Source organism: Carcharhinus amblyrhynchos, chromosome 30 (assembly GCF_965287045.1).
Source record: "Carcharhinus amblyrhynchos chromosome 30, sCarAmb.v2.hapA, whole genome shotgun sequence".
Classification (NCBI taxonomy): domain Eukaryota; kingdom Metazoa; phylum Chordata; class Chondrichthyes; order Carcharhiniformes; family Carcharhinidae; genus Carcharhinus; species Carcharhinus amblyrhynchos.
The window spans coordinates 2,242,412-2,259,789 of NC_137353.1; the positions used below are offsets into that span (position 1 = coordinate 2,242,412).

Genomic DNA, 17,378 nt, shown 5'->3' on the forward strand with positions numbered 1-17,378 from the left:
AAAGAACTGTATCACTTTACTCTTTCTTTCACTTTCGAACTATCCCTCCCTGGATCCTCCTCCCACTTCGTAATGTTTTTGATGTGTGAATCAATGTGAAATTGTGAAAGTTGGAGTGTTTTATTATCTTTCTACAGCAGGGTTCAGTACAATAAAAACCATCCTTATTTTTCCAAAAACTTCAGTTTAAAAATTTTTAATGCTATAGTTAATCAACGCCTGTACTTTCTCAGGAGGCTAAGAAAATTCTGCATGTCCGCTACAACTAGCAGCAACTTTTACAGATACAACCAGAAAGAATGCTTTCTATGGTGCATCACAGCTTGGTATGGGCTCCTGCTCAGTCCAAGACTGGAAGAAACTCCAAAGGGTTGTGAATGTAGCCCAATCCATCACGCAAACCAGCTTCCTTTCTATTAAATCCATCTACGCTTCCCACTGCCTTGGAAAAGCAGCCAGCATAATCAAGGACCCCATGCACTCCAGGCATATTCTGTGGAAAAAGATACCAAAGCCTGAGAACATATACCAACCAACTTGAGAACAACTTCATCCCTGTAGCTGTCAAACTTTTGAGGGGACCTACCTCTCATTAAGTTGATGTCTTACACCCAGCTATGACTGTGACACTACATTTTGCACTCTGTCCTTTCCTTCTCTATGAACGGTATGCTTTATCTGTATGGCGCGCAAGGAATAATGCTTTTTACTGTATACTATGCATGTCACAATAATAAATCAAAGTTTATTAGTGTCACAAGTAGGCTTACGTTAACACTGCAATGAAGTTACTATGAAAATCCCCCAATCACCACACTCTGGCACTTGTTCGGGTACACTGAGGGAGAATTTAGTGTGGCCAATGCACCCTAACCAATACGTCTTTTGGACAGTGAGAGGAAACCAAGCACCCGAAGGAAACCCACACAGACACAGGGAGACTGTGCAGACTCCACACAGGCAGTGACCCAAGGCGGGAATCGAACCCAGATCCCTGGCACTGAGAGGCAGCAGTGCTAACCATTGTGCCACCGTGCCACAAGAATGCCAGTCTGGTTTGTGTCCTGTACAGACACGGCATGTAAATAGTTAAACACTCACTGAATTGACAAACTTATCCTTTTTTTAAAAAATGGAAACCTGTTGTGATGAAAAGTGGGAGCCGATCCCCCGCCTCCCCCGGATCAGAAAACCCACCTACCTCCAACTGCTCGTTTATAGCCTCGGACTTTTATCCTCCAACATTCACAATCCCCTTCAGCGGAGGGAGATGGAGAGAGATTGAATTCTTCTGAAACCAGTTGACCATCAGATATTGCAGGGAGTAAGTGGGTGATTGAGTAATTGAAGCTTGTGTGTTGGAGACAGTAGAGTTTGCCGGACAGAGTGTAGAAGTTGGTTCAATTTAGATCGATTGCAACATATTTAATTGTATTTCAATTAAATTAGCTTTATTTTGGCGATTCGATATCTGAATTGTTTAAATGTATTTATTTGGGTCTTTCCTGTGAGTCATGGAGGTTTACAGCATGGAAACAGGCCCTTCGGCCCAACTTATCTATGCTGCCCAGTTTTTATCATTAAGCTAATTCCAATTGCCTCGTTTGGCCCATATCCCTCTATACCCACCTCACCCATGGCTTTGACAGAAGTATCAGCTCTTTTCCCTCCTTACAGACGCTGCCGGACTTGCTGAGATTTTCCAGCATTTTCTCTTTTGGTTTCAGATTCCAGCATCTGCAGTAATTTGCTTTTACCCATGTAACTCTCTCAACGCTTTTTAAAGGACAAAATTGTATCCGCCTCCTCTACTACCTCTGGCAGCTTGTTCCAGACACTGACTGTGTGCCAGGGCACACAGAAGAAACCCATGCAGACACAGGGAGAAGATGCAGTCTCCACACAGTGACCCAAGCTGGGAATTGAACCTGTGTCCCTGGTGCTGTGAGGCAGTGGTGCTGATCACTGTTCCACCGTGCTATCCTCCGTAATGTGGCCGCAGAATTGGACCCAAAGTTCCAATCAGGACTAAACCAGTGATTTTTAAAAGCATTACTTCTTTGCTTTTGTGTTTTACGCCTCTCGTTCTAAAGCCCAGAATGATGTCTGTGTTCTTGTAAGAAAGTTGTATTTGAGAACTGGAAAGTTGCCAAAACAACACCTGTTAAAGAATAAAGAGAGAATGATAAATGCGTTCCGCCTAACAGCAATATCGCATAAATTTCAAGATTCCAAGATATCGTATATAATTAATTCAAAGATGAAAAGACAGAATCAGTCCACCTGTGATAGGCAAAACATCTTGGAGGTTTGTGAGGGGGGGGGTTGAAATTGTGGAGTTTTGCAATTTTGGGGCTCCATGAGGGAATAAAAGGGGTGAAACGCTGTTTTTATTGTGCTCGTGGAGTTGCTGAAGGTATGGATTGAGAGAAGCCTCCTGATCAAATGAAGTTTCACTTTATTAGAAGTTGTACAGCAATTTGGGGGATATTAGTTAAAGGACACAAAATAAGGATACTATAAAACTGGAAGAACAGAGAGAATAATCTTCCTCCGAGGTCGCACTGTTTTTGCTTTTCCACCGTTCTGTACAAAAAGAAAGCATAACACAAAAATGTATGGAAAATAAAGTGTGTGTAACTGTGCCGAGGCTGTACATCTGTAAATTGGGCAGCTCGGTCTGCGGTGAACTTTAATGAGGAGAAATGTGAGGTCAAAGACTTTGGAAGGAGGAATGAGGAAACATGTACTTAGTGAGAGCAGGCTCAGAGGTAAAGTTTTATAAAAGTGGAAAGACAGATTGGTAAAACTGGGTTTTGTAATTGGAGGTATTTACTTGAGAACTCAAAATTAAAAGCCTTCAGTTCTAATGAAAATGATACACCTCAAGCAGGATTCCCTGACGGATGCTGGCTTGGTTTGTGTATATTTTTAGTACGTGTGAAACATTTGAGATTCAAAGTTATCATGTGGTGGAAAGCAGTCCCACATCTCCGGCCAGTAATACAGTCCAATCTTTGCTCCTGTGTCATCTTCCTCTGGTGGGGAAGATGTATCTGTTCCGTCAACAATTGTCTTCACTTGGTGGTGAAATCTGTGTGTTACTGGAGGAAGAGTAAACACCGCTGGTTTATCCTGGGCATCTGACCCCTTTCCACGGAGCATTGGATAAGGCCAGTCACCACCGAACAAAGGATTTGGACATTTAAACCAGGGTTGATTCTTTTAAATGGCTTCCCTATTCATCAGTCTAACCTGTGAGTGTGTGTGGAGATTAATGGATGGCCCAGTATAAAGCAATCACTATGGTTACCAGCTGTGACCTACGACCTCTTGGATGAATGCTTAGCTCTTTTAGTTGCTCCTTTTGAAGCAGTGTCATTGGCTAAGCTTCATTACGGTGATAAAATGCCTAAATATTGTGAGCGTATTTTCCACTTGGTGAACGTTCTGTTTTTGAACTGTTTGATTTTTATTTTGAAATCAGATTTTTTTTTAGACATCTTTTAGACTGGGGCCTGAAGAGGCCACATTCAGTTCAGAGGTCAGCATTCTCCCTCTCCATTGTTGGATCAAGCCAGTAACCCCTCTCCACGTTTGGTCGCCTGGTTACGTGAGGGCTTGCAGAGCTGACACTCACTCAGGCACAAAAGAAATGATTTGAGTCATTGTGGCAGCAAGATTTGCATTTGAGTTGATGCTGAGAAGCAGAGGGCAGATTTTCCTGAAATAATCAGCGAGGGCTTTGTGGCAGAACTCCGATTCCTCCTCAAATTCTGCTCTTTGTGAGTATAATCTTACACAGAGAGAGCAGTGACTGCAGATGGATGTGAAGGCGCGTTAACAGTATTCGCTGTTATCTGAGAAAATAAAGTGAGGCTGCAGAGTCTTCTCAAGCCCAGAGACTTTGATCTTTCCAACAGGACTGGTTCGATTCTCTCTCCTGCTGTACTATGTTGTGAGTACCCTGTCTCTCTGATGCTTTTAACCTTCTTTATTTCAGTAGTTTTGTGTAACCCCGTTTTTTGTGAAAACTGAGAGAGAATTTGATGTGCTACTGCGCTCAGAAGTGCTCAGTGATGTTGCTATTGAAAATGTGTCGGAGCTCCCCATTATTTGGAATTTCTTTGTTGAAGAAGAGGGTTTTTTTTGCTGGAAAATCTGTGTTCTGTTTTGCCTTTCTCCATAATTCTCAGTTGAGAGTGGGATCCTGTTGCAAAATTGTGAAAGCAAATACTCGGGGGGGTGGTTAGTGCGTAGCACCGAGCAGGAAAGACAATTTATTTTCAAGTCTTTGTTTAGTATTGTGTTACAGCTCATAATGAGAAGACTGTGAAGGATCACTTGGCAAATTGTACTGCCTGCTTGCATCTGTTAGGAGGCTGGAGCCTGATGGTTTTAGTGAGGGGGTCACGTTTTGATTTAAAATGATAGCACGCAGCTGTGGAACAATACTGGGATCGGAGCTAGTGTGAGGGAGCCGTTCTCTGATTCCCTGTCGATGTCTTGTGTATGGAGCATGCAGTGTTAGTCCCATGTGCTGTTTAATGGCCCCCCTTCATTAATCTGTAAGGAGCTGGGATAAGATTTACTGGGAATTTCTGAATAAGTCACATAACCTGCATTTTGACTTTAACGGTTAACTTGCTCTTGTTTAAGGAGAGGATTCTTGTCTGTTGGATATGATTTACCTTCGCAATCACACCGGGAACTGGAGAATTGTTGAGTCTCACTTCTCATTGTCTCTTAATGTCTGTGTGTCGGATGGAGAGGCCGGATAGGTCTCTGTGCTGAGTTCACATAGAAAGATAAATATGTTCTATAATCACCTCCCCTTTTTTGTGATTTGTATTGGGATTTTTTTTTTACTTGACAGGTGTTAAATATACTCATCCACTTTTCTTGGGGATAAGAAATTAAGCCAAGGCCAGTTCTTCCATCACAAATGATGTAAAAGATTTTTTGACACTCTTTCGAAGGAGAATGAGGGAGTTTTCCCCAGTGTCCTGACCGATATTTATCCCCCAGTGAAGAAGGTTACCACATCGCTCTCAGTGGGAACTTGCTGTGAGCAGATTAGCTGCAAGTTTCTGACAATAGAACCGATCCCACGGCTCAAAAATGCTGTGAAGTCCTAAGATAGTGAGAGGTATCAGAAAAATTCAACTTTGTCTGTTGTTGTTGGGAGGACAAGTTAGCTGCTGCCTCCAGTAGCCATTCACAGTGGATTGGCTTAGGGCAGCACGGTGGCACAGTGGGTTAGCACTGCTGCCTCTCAGCGCCAGGGACCTGGGTTCGATTCCCGGCTTGGGTCACTGTCTGTGTGGAGTTTGTACGTTCTCCCCGTGTCTGTGTGGGTTTCCTCCGGGTGCTCCGGTTTCCCCCCACAGTCTGAAAGATGTGCAGGTTAGATGCATTGATCTGAACAGGCAAACAGTAATTTTATTGCAGTGTTAATGTACGCTTGTGACCAATAATAAAAAAAACTGTAGTGTGGCCTTGAGTAGGGGAATAACCTGTGGCACCCAGTGTCTGGGTTCGTGTAGGTCACGGGGTTGAAAGACCTGGAGTAAATCCAGCTCTCGTGACCCAGGATCTTTTAAAACTACTCTCGCTGGGGCCAGATGTCCACATTGTTACTGGAGCTTTTGCAGAGCTTTTGATAAAACAGTTAAAATGGAACATGCTGGTGAAGTAATCAGTGCTCACATCAACAGCTCCCAGCTTGGGAGAGGTCTGGAGTTACTGATCTCTGTAAATATGCACAATTCTTCCGTCAAAAGTTTGTGGTCTGTGGGACAGTAAAATTGATCCAGCGCATTACTCTGATTAGTTGAAATATCCACATCAGAACGTTGTATATTCTGCCAATGTGTGTTGCAGGAGTTTGAGGAGCAACAGATACTTACCAACAAACTCCAAGTTAAACTCCAATAAATCAGACAGAGAGTTAGGTCCCTTTAACACGCAGAGGGGAAAGAGTTAAAACCTTCCAGACTCTGAGGAGATTGTTTGGGTAAATCTTGAGGGGATTTTTCCCCTTGTGGGGAATCTCAAACCAAATCAAATCAGTCGAAAAGGTGAGGAATTCCCCCTTTCAGGATGGAGATGGGAAGAGTTTTTTTTTGAGAGTTGTTAGCTCTGTGGAATTCTCCCTCTCCGGGGAGCAGCAGTGGCTCTGGGCCACTGGGACTGAGTTAAGTCGTTGACTGAGCAGTGAATTGAGGGTTACGGGGGTCAGATGGAAGTGGAACTGAAGCCACGAACAGATCCACCATGATCTTATCAAACGGCAGAGCAGTTTGGAGGGGCCGAGTGGCCTACTGCTGCTCTCAATTCTTGCATTTGGACGTTCACTGGTGCTGACTCAGTTTTCTTTGCCCAATTCCACCCCTGTAATATCTGACTTCAGCCCTGCCTTATTCATGCTTTAGTCACCTCTGCACTCAACTATTCCATTCCACTCCCAGCCACTCTCCCACATTCTACCTTCAGTTCCTGAGGTCATTTGATGCCAGTGTCTTAATTCAGACCAAGTCCCGTTCTCCGATCACCTTGTGCTCACTGAACTGCATTGCCTTTACAATTCTTATGTTTATTTTCAAATCCCTCTGCTTTCATCCCTCTCCCTGTCTCTGTAACCTCCTCCAGCCCCTACAACTCTCCCTGTCTATAACATCCTACAGCCCTCCACATCTCTGTAACCAACTCCAGCTCTCTGCATCTCCTCCAGCCCCTAAACCCCCCCTCCGTTGCTGTAACCTCCTCGTCTCTTTCATATGACTCAATATCTCTTTCTGTAGCTCTGTCAAACTCTATTTTGTAAAGATCCTGTAAAGTGCCTTGTGGAAATTCATTATGTTGAAAGGTGCTATTTAAATGCACCTTTGCTGAAGGATTTTGCCTGTGGAATGTTGGGGGTAGTTTTGAACCTGCTGCACGGCAAACCATGACAGATCAGAAAGGGTTCCACTGATAAAAGTGTCAGATTTTGATAAATCTTTGATTTATTTCCCAAAACCTTTGACATGTAAAAGAATGTGACCTATTGCCATCTTGACCTTTGCAGACAGGGTCACTGACGGTTTGGTGGGCTCCTGTGATGGCCACTTCATCACAATATGCAAGGTTCAAATGCTTTTTAATGTTTAACTAACCCAAGTCACTGCGCCCTCGCTCTCTAAAATCCCCAGTGATTGCGATGATAAATTCCCCCACAGCAAGAAGCTCAATCAACTGGACAGGGGGCTCCAGGCTCTGATCCAGAGCTCTGCCGTCTTACCCGTCTACATTAGAACAGGGCTTATCCCAGACAGGGGCAGAATTGATACAGCCTGGAATTCCTTCCCTGGATCAGAAACTCTGACCAAAGCTGCAACAGGACATGTTCAAACATTGAAAGTAAGCCAGTGTTTTAAACAGCAAGACTTGCATTTACATAGCACCTTTTTAATGTATTAAAATTCCCCACAAGGGGGTCAGTAAAAATGAGACACCAAGCCACACAGATGTTAGAGCAGCTGAAATTGCAGCAGAACGGAGGAGGGGAAAGTTGATTTAACACCGTTTATCCACAGCGTCATGCAGGGGGAGAGCCTTCCAGAACAAATTAGCTAAAAACTGGCTTGTGTGTCCCAACTCCAGAACAGGTCCCCCCACACGGACTGCCCCGGTACAGCCCAGGAAGTTTAAACTTCCACTAGGTGATTATTCCATTCCTGAACCCATCTGGTCATCTGATTTAAATCGATCATTTTGAACGATTTCTGATAAACTAGAAGTTGGAAGAGTTGAACCGTTCCTAACTCCTGGGTAACTGTTACCGGATCATTCCTGACAACTCACACACTACCTCCCCACAACCACCCCACCCTCTCCCCCGTTTACCAAAGACAGTTCCTTTTTCACCTGCATCGGTGGTTCAGTGGTTGAATTCTCGCCTGCCTCACGGGAGACCTGGGTTCGATTCCCGGTCGATGGCAAGTCCTTTCTTTTGGGGTGGCCCAGTGGTTAGCGCTGCTGCCTCGCAGCGCCAGCACCTGGGTTCGATTCCCAGCTCGGGTCACTGTCTGTGCAGAGCATGCACATTCTCCCTGTGTCTGCGTGGGTTTCCTCCGGGCGTGCCGGTTTCCTCCCACAGTCCGAAAGATGTCCTGGTTTGGGTGCATTGGCCATGCTAAATTCTCTCTGTGTACCCAAACAGGCGTCAGAGTGTGGCGACTAAGGAATTTTCACAGTAACTTCATTGCAATGTTAATGTAAGCCTACTTGTGACAATAATAAATAAACTTTAAACTGACAAAGTTGCTGGGAGGGTTGGTGCAGACTTGATGGGCTGAATGGTCTCCTTCTGCACAGTGAAGAGTTTATGATTTAAACATGAGGCAGCTAGTGTCATAAAAACGGGAGTGTGACTTCACTTCCGCTGTCCCGCTCTGGAAGGACCCGGGGTGGTCACACTCACATGTCTCTCTCATGCCTCTCACCGGGACCCATTTGGGCGAGAAGCGGGCAGCTCCCGGCCTGGGTGAGTGGAAGGAGCAGAGTGGCAGTCAGATGGTGACTGGCATGGCACAGAATTGCTGCTCGTGTGTGTTCACCGTGTCATTGGCCCACCCATATCACCAAGTGTACTCATCGAGGGAGCTCCCTGCGTCTGAAACATCATAAAACCCGGAGAAATATTGAATCGACTGGCATTATAAAGCAATCATTTTTCAGAGCGAATCAGTAGAATGAGGTTGTGGCTCAGTGAGAATGCTGAGTTGGTCGTAGGGATTTCGAACCCAGCTGCTCATTTTATAAGCAGGAAAATTTGCAACAATGACAGATCATTGCAACAAAACTTTTTGAACATTTTGTAAATTCTCAAATATCCTGAAGGATAGCTGGTACAGAAACTATTCGAAGCAGTTATTGATTGGAGGTCTCACGGCGTTTAATGCCAAGATTCTTCCCAACAACTGATACCATCAACCTGGGAACCATCCCCCCCAGGGGATTTGGGGGGAGGGGGGGTGGTTGGTGAATCTGTGATGGGGATGCGGGGGGGGGGGTGTTGCTGGGAGAGAATGCAATTGCTAAGAGAGGGTGAAGGTTGCCTTGAGGGGACAGCAAGGGGGAGGGTCCCTGCCCCTCCCCAGCTCACAAGCAGTGCTGTAAAAGGCAGTTGCATTGTGTGGACAGCAGCTCCGATCTCCTCCTCACCACCAGGTTATCCCAATCCTGGGAATCCCAGAGGAAAAGTGTGAAATTTTACATTGGGTTAATGAAGTATATCCCACCTCTTGACAGAAGGGTATACTGGCACCCCACACAGCTGTGGTGAGAATGGCAGTGAGAGCAATGGCTTGGGGACTTGTTCCCAATTCTAACGTTCATAACGTCCTTCCCCCCACCACCCCCCCCCCCCCCCCCCGCCCCGTCCCCCGTCCCCCACCCCCTCCTGTCCAGAGTAACTTTGCATCTTAAACAAACTGAGTGGTGGGTGAATTCATCAGAACCTGTTAAAATACAGCTTTCAAAATCAGTGCCAGTTGAGTTGCATTCAGTTTAATAGAATGGAGGAGTCTCATTACAGAATACTGAAAGGCCTGGATAGTGTGGAATTGGGGAAGAGTTTCCATTAGTGGGAGAGACTAGGATCTGAGGGCACAGCCTCAGAGTAAAGAGATGACCCTTTAGAACTGAGATGAGGAGGAATTTCTTCAGCCAGAGGGTGGTGAACCTGTGGAATTCATTGCCATGGAAGGCTGTAGAGAGCAGGTTATTGAGTGTCTTTAAGACAGAGATAGTTTCTTGATTGGTAAGGGGATCAAAGGTGATGGGGGGGAAAAGGTGGGAGAATGCGGTTGAGAAACTTATCAGTTATCATTGAATGGTGGAGCAGACTCGATGGGCCGAATGGCCTCATTCTAATTGGCAGGCTCTGGTACTCAGCTTCCTGTGGTGACGAGGTTGAAGCATTTGAAATGTATTTTAATAATTAATTTCCTTTGGTGCGTTTGAAATTCAGTTAGAATTCCTCAATCCACTTTTAGACTGGACACAAAACTGGCAGCGAGTTCAACTGAAAGATTAAATCTGACTGATTCGCCAAGCAAAACTTTCAGATCAATTAGTGGACAATTCTCACCAAACTGTAAAAGATTCCATGGTAAGGGTTATAAATGATGTGGAGATGCCAGTGTTGGACTGGGATGGGCACAGCAAGAGCTCTCTCATCAACGGGTTAAAGGTTTATTTGGTAGCACGAGCTTTTGGAGCGCTGCCCCTTCATCAGGTGAGTCAAGTTTTGGGTTCACAAACAGGGCATTTATAGACAAAGACTCAGTTGCAAGACCTGATTACCTGTTAATACTGACATTCCAACTGTTATTTTGCAGTTGAGTCTATACCCTGTTAGTGAAACCTACCTCTCACTCACCTGATGAAGGAGCAGTGCTCTGAAAGCTCGTGATTCCAAATAAACTTGCTGGTCTTTTAACCTGGTATTGTGAGGATTATAATGAAGATCTGAGTGACCATCAGTCAGTATCTGGATAAATGGTAACTCCATTCTTTCACCGCTGGATCCTGTTTGAGTTTCTTCACCCCCCCCCCAACCCCCCGCCTGCCATTTGTGTTAACGTTGTTGCTGATGCGGTTTTGTTTTCCCTCCTGTATTCAGGTGATTCAGCAAGCACTCCATCGCCAGCCCAACACTGCCGCTCAGTATCTCCAGCAGATGTATGCCGCCCAACAGCAGCACCTGATGCTGCAAACCGCAGCACTACAACAACAACACCTGAGCAGCGCGCAGCTACAGAGCCTGGCAGCAGTGCAGCAGGTAAGGGGGAAGTGGGGGAGTCGGGAACTGTCCCAGTTGGTGCTGCAACTGTGTCCGATTTAGAATTAAATCTGTCAAAGCTTTCACACTTCGTAAGGTCTGACGTTGTGTTTGTTTAACTATTTGTTTCTGAGGTTTACAGCATGGAAACAGGCTCCTTTGGCCCAACTTGTCCATGCTGTCCCCTCTTTAACCACAAATTAGTCCCCATTGCCCACATTTGGCCCATATCCCTCTATACCCATTTTACCCATGTAATTGTCTAAACGCTTTTTAAAAGATAAAATTGTACCTGCCACTACTACAACCTCTGGCAGCTCGTTCCAGACACTCACCACCCTCTGTGTGGAAAAAATTGCCCCTCTGGACACTTTTGTATCTCTCCCCTCTCACCTTAAACCTCTGCCCTCTAGCTTTTGACTCCCCTACCTTTGGGAGAAGACATTGACTATCTAGCTGATCTATGCCCTTCATTTTTTGTAGACCTCTATAAGATGTGTCCTGTTGTAACGCTCATAGATACTGAACACACCTTCAATCCTCAGATTAATCCTCCTCCTGTTCTTTAAATTGGCTAATCACAACGCAGCCCGTTGGTTTCCGTGCCTCTGTCACCAGCCACACTGGAGAATCACATCTGTATAGATCAGGCTCGGCACAATCACGTCCAGCTGTGACGCCCCCATTACAACCGAGGGAGTCTGAATCATTGAATGGTTTCAAGAAGGAGATGGATATAGTTTGAATATGGGGAGGTGGATTTGAGACCAGGGAGAGATCAGCCATGATCTGATTGAATGGCTGGAAAGGCTGAATTTGTCTCCTTCTGATCCTAATCCCTATGGTTCTATGTAACCGTCGGTCACACTCGCGTGACCGTACCTTACACTGTCTTCGCCAGTGAGTTAGGGACAGAGTGATGTCCTTTGAATGTCATTTGTGTTATTAAGGTTCGGGATATGCAGGTGGCTGGAGAGGGGGTGGCTATTGATAACTTGAATACATGTAGAGAGAGAGACTTCTGGGACACGGCTGTTGGTTAAACCTGAGGCCGACATTTTGAATCTTGTGTTCAGGAAATCGATCTAGTGTCCAATAAAAGTTTGACTCCAGAATGAATGAGCAGATGGGACTTGCAGCAAATAATCCAGAGTTAGCAGAAGTGCAGCAAAACGGACTCACAGCTGAAACTACAGCAACAGCCTGTTTAGCCAGCTGATTCCTCCAGCTACACTGCAGTGAGTTGGAGGAGAGTTACACACTTCGATTCCTGTAACTTTAATCGCGGTCACTCACGGTAGAGTGATCTGCAGGTTTGACTGATTGGGATGGGATGTGGATATCGCCTGGAAGAATCTTGTTCAGAGAAAAATGACAGTCCTTTATTGTTGCTCTGTTTGGTGGAGGCGAGGGGGGATCTTTCGGGTTCGTTCCTCCGATGGATAATGGGAAAATATCTAACAAATAGTAAAGTGAATGCTCTGTACGTCTCAATGTTAACACAAATGTCAATTTGTGTAGAAATAAAAAGTAATTTAAAAGATGGTACTCTTTTGCGCAGGATCTCCCTGTGTCACTGGGGCACTATCGTCCAGCTTAGTTACACAATGAAGCAAAGAGCAAAGCTTTCAATGGGTGTGATCTTCTTAACATCACAGATTCATTTCCACTTGGTGTGATTGAGTTGAGGGTGACAGTGTGGACAGACTAATAAATATTACATAGTGAGATTCCATTACAGCAGCACTAAGGGGCAAACAGCAAGAATACAGTAGATTAATATGGAAGAAAAGCCTCCGGATGCTTTGGAATGGAAGGTTTGGCAGCTGTGTAAAGCGATGGTTAATGCAGCCTGCAATAAAACGCATGGACTCTTGATAACTAGAAAACACGGCCAGTATCGAGACTTTGCTCAGAAGAACCCTGAGTAAAGATACCAAGATGGACCAGTTCTTCATAGCGCAAACCCCAAGCCTTATAGCGCCAGGAACCCAGGTTCGATTGGGTGACTGTCTGTGTGGAGTTTGCACATTCTCCACGTGTCTGCGTGGGTTTCCTCTGGATCTCTGGCTTCCCTCCACAGTCTGAAAGATGTGCTGGTTAGTTGCATTGGCCGTGTACCCAAACAGGAGCTGGAGTGCGGTGACTAGGAGTTTTTCACAGTAACTTCATTGCAGTGTTAATGTAAGCCTACTTGTGACATGAATGAAATAAACTTAAATATCTCATCCTTTGTAACACAGATTGTCAAAATGTAGCCAAATCAGAACCCGTCAACTTTCTGACATCCTGTAAGTGTAGAAACATTGAGTAGCTGCTGAGGTGGGAATGTGCAGTCCATCGAGATGCTTTTGGTTGATGCTGAGCTCAGCAGGAGAAGCGTGCCGATGGACCTCGATCTCGGCTTGCTGAGAGATGGCTGCAATGTCTGTACTTCCTCTCAAAATGAGTAATGTATTCTGGGAGCTGTTGAGGCTGGGGTCAGTCCACAAGTTCACATTTGATTTTTATTAGTGTAATGTGTTAGCAGATTCGGATACAAGATTCTGATCAGCTGTGATTTAACTGAATGGTGGGATGGACTCAAGGGGCTGAAGGGCCTCTGATTCCTGTGTGCTATTGCTGCAAGTGTCTGAATGTAGGTATGATGTCAATTTGGAGTAATGGCTTCACCAAACAAACAGAAAATGCTGGAAAGACTCAGCAGGTCTGGCAACTTCTGCGGAGAGAGACAGAGTTAATGCTTTGAGCCTGTGTGATTCTTCCTCCAGAGAAATTTTATTCAACAATTAGTTTTCTAGCACTCATTGTGTAGTAGACAACACAGCCACTTGTGTTTAGAATGGTGAGATGTCTGTAAGTGTTTGTTACCAAACACCATCAAATCACAACAAGAGATGTTAAGATCAAAAAGCTTCACCAAAAAAGTTGGTTTTAAGCTGCATCTTGGAGGAGGAGAGGGAAGCAGAGAGGAACTTCCAGAGTTTGGGGCCCACGTAGCTGAAGACATGGTCATTAATGATGGAGAGGTTCAAAGCTGGGGACACTCAAAAGCTCGAATGAGAGAAGTTACCCAAAATATCTTGGGGGTGGAGATTCCAGAGACGGAGAGGGATGGGGTGACGGAGGGATTTGAAAGCGAGGATAAGAGTTTTGAAATTGAGACATTGTCTAACCAGGAGTCGGTAAGCTTTGGGACTTGATATCAAAACAGAGAATGCTGGATAAGATCAGTCAGTCTGGCAGCGACTGTGGAGAGAGAAACAGAGTGAACAGGTGGGATTTTACAGTCTTGCTTATCCTGACACCTTAAAATCCCGCCCAAGGTTAACGGACCTTTCCATGTTCCAACTGCTCCAATTCCCATGGTGGTGGGACACTGAAATCCGGCCAATATCTTGAGTCCCTAAGACTCTTCCTCAGGTGGGGACTTGATGGAAGTGAGGAGATGGGCAGCAGAGTTGTGAATAAAGGTGTATTTCTGGAAAATGATTAAAGAATGCTGACATTGAGTGAGGTACAAGGGAAAAAGCAGTGCCCATGAAACAATATTTCAATATGTCCTGTCTGCGTTAAGCCTCAAACAATGCACAAGGAAAGAAACAAAACATTCTTCTGTTTAAATGTGTAACGATTTAAAATGCAGACATTGTGCCGTTCAGAAGGAACACATCTAATGAACAAATCTCTTGCTATAACTTGATAAATTGCTTTGTTTGTAATGTAAATTATCATTGGGAGAAGACGCGTGGATTGTAACCCAGTGTAATCTCAGGAGACGGCACTAGAGCGAAAGCTGTGATATAAATTATTTACTGTCAGGCCTGACTGCTGATGGAGCACCATTAGATCCCAGCTGGCTAAACACACACAGGCCGGTTGCTAGGTTTATCCACCCTCCCTCCCCCAGCACCAGAATCTGTAATTGTCAGGGTTGGAATTCCGAGTCGGATGTTAAGTAACCACTTTTGCTGTTTTTGGAGGGAGACTGTGGTGGTTTTGCTGTGTGTTGTGTGTTGAATTTGTCGGCGCAGAGAGTTGCCACCAACTGTCATGTCGCCCTGTAAACCTTTTGAGCTGCTTTTGACATTACTTGGGGATATTGGATTGGGAGGAGGTTGTGAATTATTCTGGGGGATTTTTTTCTGGGAAATTATGTTTGATTGTCGGGAAGGTTAGTAAGCAGAGGGGGAGATGTGGTAGAACATTATCGAAAGAAGCAGGAGCGAGGGGAGAATGGTTTTTGACTTGATCATAAATTTCAGGAATGTCAAAGGATTACAAGGCTGTACGGAAGGATGATTGGGACTAATAGGGTAGCTCTTTGCAAAGAACTTGCACAGGCAAGATGGGCTGAATGGTGGTAGGCTTTCCTTAAAGAGTGGACCAACATTCCAAACATCCAGCAGGGAATCTCCCAAATCGCAGAATGCTGTGACAGTTCTCAGTGAGGCTTCAGCCACCCTGGGCCCCCACAACCCCAGCAAGGCTTTAGGTCCAATTCTCTCTCCTCCCCCCGGACATTCTCTCTTCCACCTTCTTCCGTTGGGAAAAAGATACAAAAGTCCTGAGGTCACGTACCAACCGACACCAGAACAGCTTCTTCCCTGCTGCTGTCAGACTTTTGAATGGACCTACCTTGCCCTAAGTTGATCTTTCTCTAAACCCTAGCTATGACTGTAACACTACATTTTGCACACTCTCCTTTCCTTCTCTATGAACGGTATGCTTTTGTCTGTATAGCGCGCAAGAAACAATACTTTTCACTGTCTATCAGTATATGTGACAATAATAAATCAAATCAAATTTACATTTTGACACAAGACGTGCTGTCACTATTGGCTGTGGTTCCAAGTTGCTAATTCTGCAGAATCTCCTCCAGGTGGCAGTTTATCTCACAGGGTCAAAAAAGGGAGCAGGCTATCCAACTGTGAAGGGCTTCGCAAATAAGCCACGTCTTATCCTCTGCTGGGACCCAACATTGGACATCACAGGACTTTAAATTCAGCGGCCTCAATTTAAATGAATTCTCAGGGCGTGCACATTGTTGGCAAGGCTGGCATTTGCCCACCTGTTGCCCTGAGAAGCTGGCATTCCTTGTAGCGGAGAGATACAATTGAGTAATTTGCTGGGTCCATTCAGGATTGGCCATGTTGGTGTGGGACTGGAGAAGGGTAAGGTCAGCTAAGGATGTGAGGTTTCCCCCCTCTGAAGGATATCGGGGATTTTAAAACAATCAATAAAATCACCAATCATTTTTGTTTCATTGAGTAGTTGGCCCTGTTAAATTGCCCCTTTGTGTCCCAAGATGTATAGATTAGAGGGACTAGCGGGGTAAATATGTGATGTTATGGGGTTAGGGCCTAGGTAAAATGATTTGTCGGAGAGTCAGTGCAAACCTGATGGGCTGAATGGCCACCTCCTACACTGGAGGGATTCTATGATGCCAGCATTTTTATTTTATTTTCCCATTTTCTTGAAAAAATTCACAAACTCCCTTGATGGGACTGAACTCTCATTCTTTAGATTACTGTCCTGGCAGAGTCATGAATGAAACCCAGTCCGTCAGGCAAACCAGCCTCCCGTCCATTGACTCTGTCTGCACTTCCCACTGCCTCGGGAAAAGCAGCCAGTATAATTAAGGACCCCACGCACCCCGGACATTCTCCCATCTTCTTCTGTCAGGAAAGATACAAAAGTCTGAGGTCATTTACCAACCAATTCAAGAACAGCTTCTTCCCTGCTGCTGTCAGACTTTTAAATGGACCCACGTCACATTGAGTTGATCATTCTCTACACCCTAGCTATAACTGTAATATTACATTCTGCACTCTCTCCTTTTCTATGAACAGTATGCTTTGTCTGTAAAATGTTCAAGAAACAATACTCTTCACTGTATGTTAATATATGTGACAATAATAAATCAAATCAAAAAAATCACTACAACCACGTGCTACTGTACAGAGGAGAGAGAGACTGCAACCTCCATTCTTTCCTCTCTCTTATAATCTCAGACTGACATTGTGATCATCCCAAAAGCCTAACAGCTCACGTCAGGACTCGAACCTGGGAATGTTCCTGTTCCCGTTCCTGTTCCAGCACCATGGGCATTTCACAATGAGTGATCAGCTGCGATGTGATGAGGTGATGTATGATCCCGATGCGCCAAGAGAATTCCAGTGCTTGTCCAAATAAACCAAGGACTGTCCGAATACAGGATCTCGGAAGGTAAAGGGCTGGGGCGATTTCCTGTCCGCGGGTAATTGGTCCATTTCAATTTAATTCCAGCCGTTGACCCGAGGCGGGGCACTCTCTGTATGACACACAGGCTGGGATTTTCAGTTCCACTCACTGCGGGAATCGTTGCGGACAGACGGAAAATTTGCTGGAGCAGTGAATGGTCCACTGACTTTGGGCAGGATGTGGAAATCCCACTCTTTCTGAGAATCTGCTGATTGGGACGGTAGAAAGGAAAAATGCTTTTAAAAAACATCAGCTGAGTGTTTGGAATACATTAGCTAACATTGACAGACACCGCCTCTATTTTGCA

The 17,378-nt window shown here is 45.1% G+C and overlaps 1 protein-coding gene across 7 annotated transcripts in view; it reads left to right on the forward strand.

The window, feature by feature from the left end:
* LOC145360327 (polyhomeotic-like protein 2) overlaps nucleotides 1-17,378 on the forward strand; it is a 256,660-nt gene that overhangs the window by 130,166 nt on the left and 109,116 nt on the right. For all 7 annotated transcript variants that reach the window (XM_080215518.1, XM_080215522.1, XM_080215523.1 and 4 more), the window contains one exon: nucleotides 10,670-10,828. In XM_080215518.1, the coding sequence (XP_080071644.1) occupies nucleotides 10,670-10,828 (159 nt within the window). The remainder of the gene's footprint in view (nucleotides 1-10,669; nucleotides 10,829-17,378) is intronic.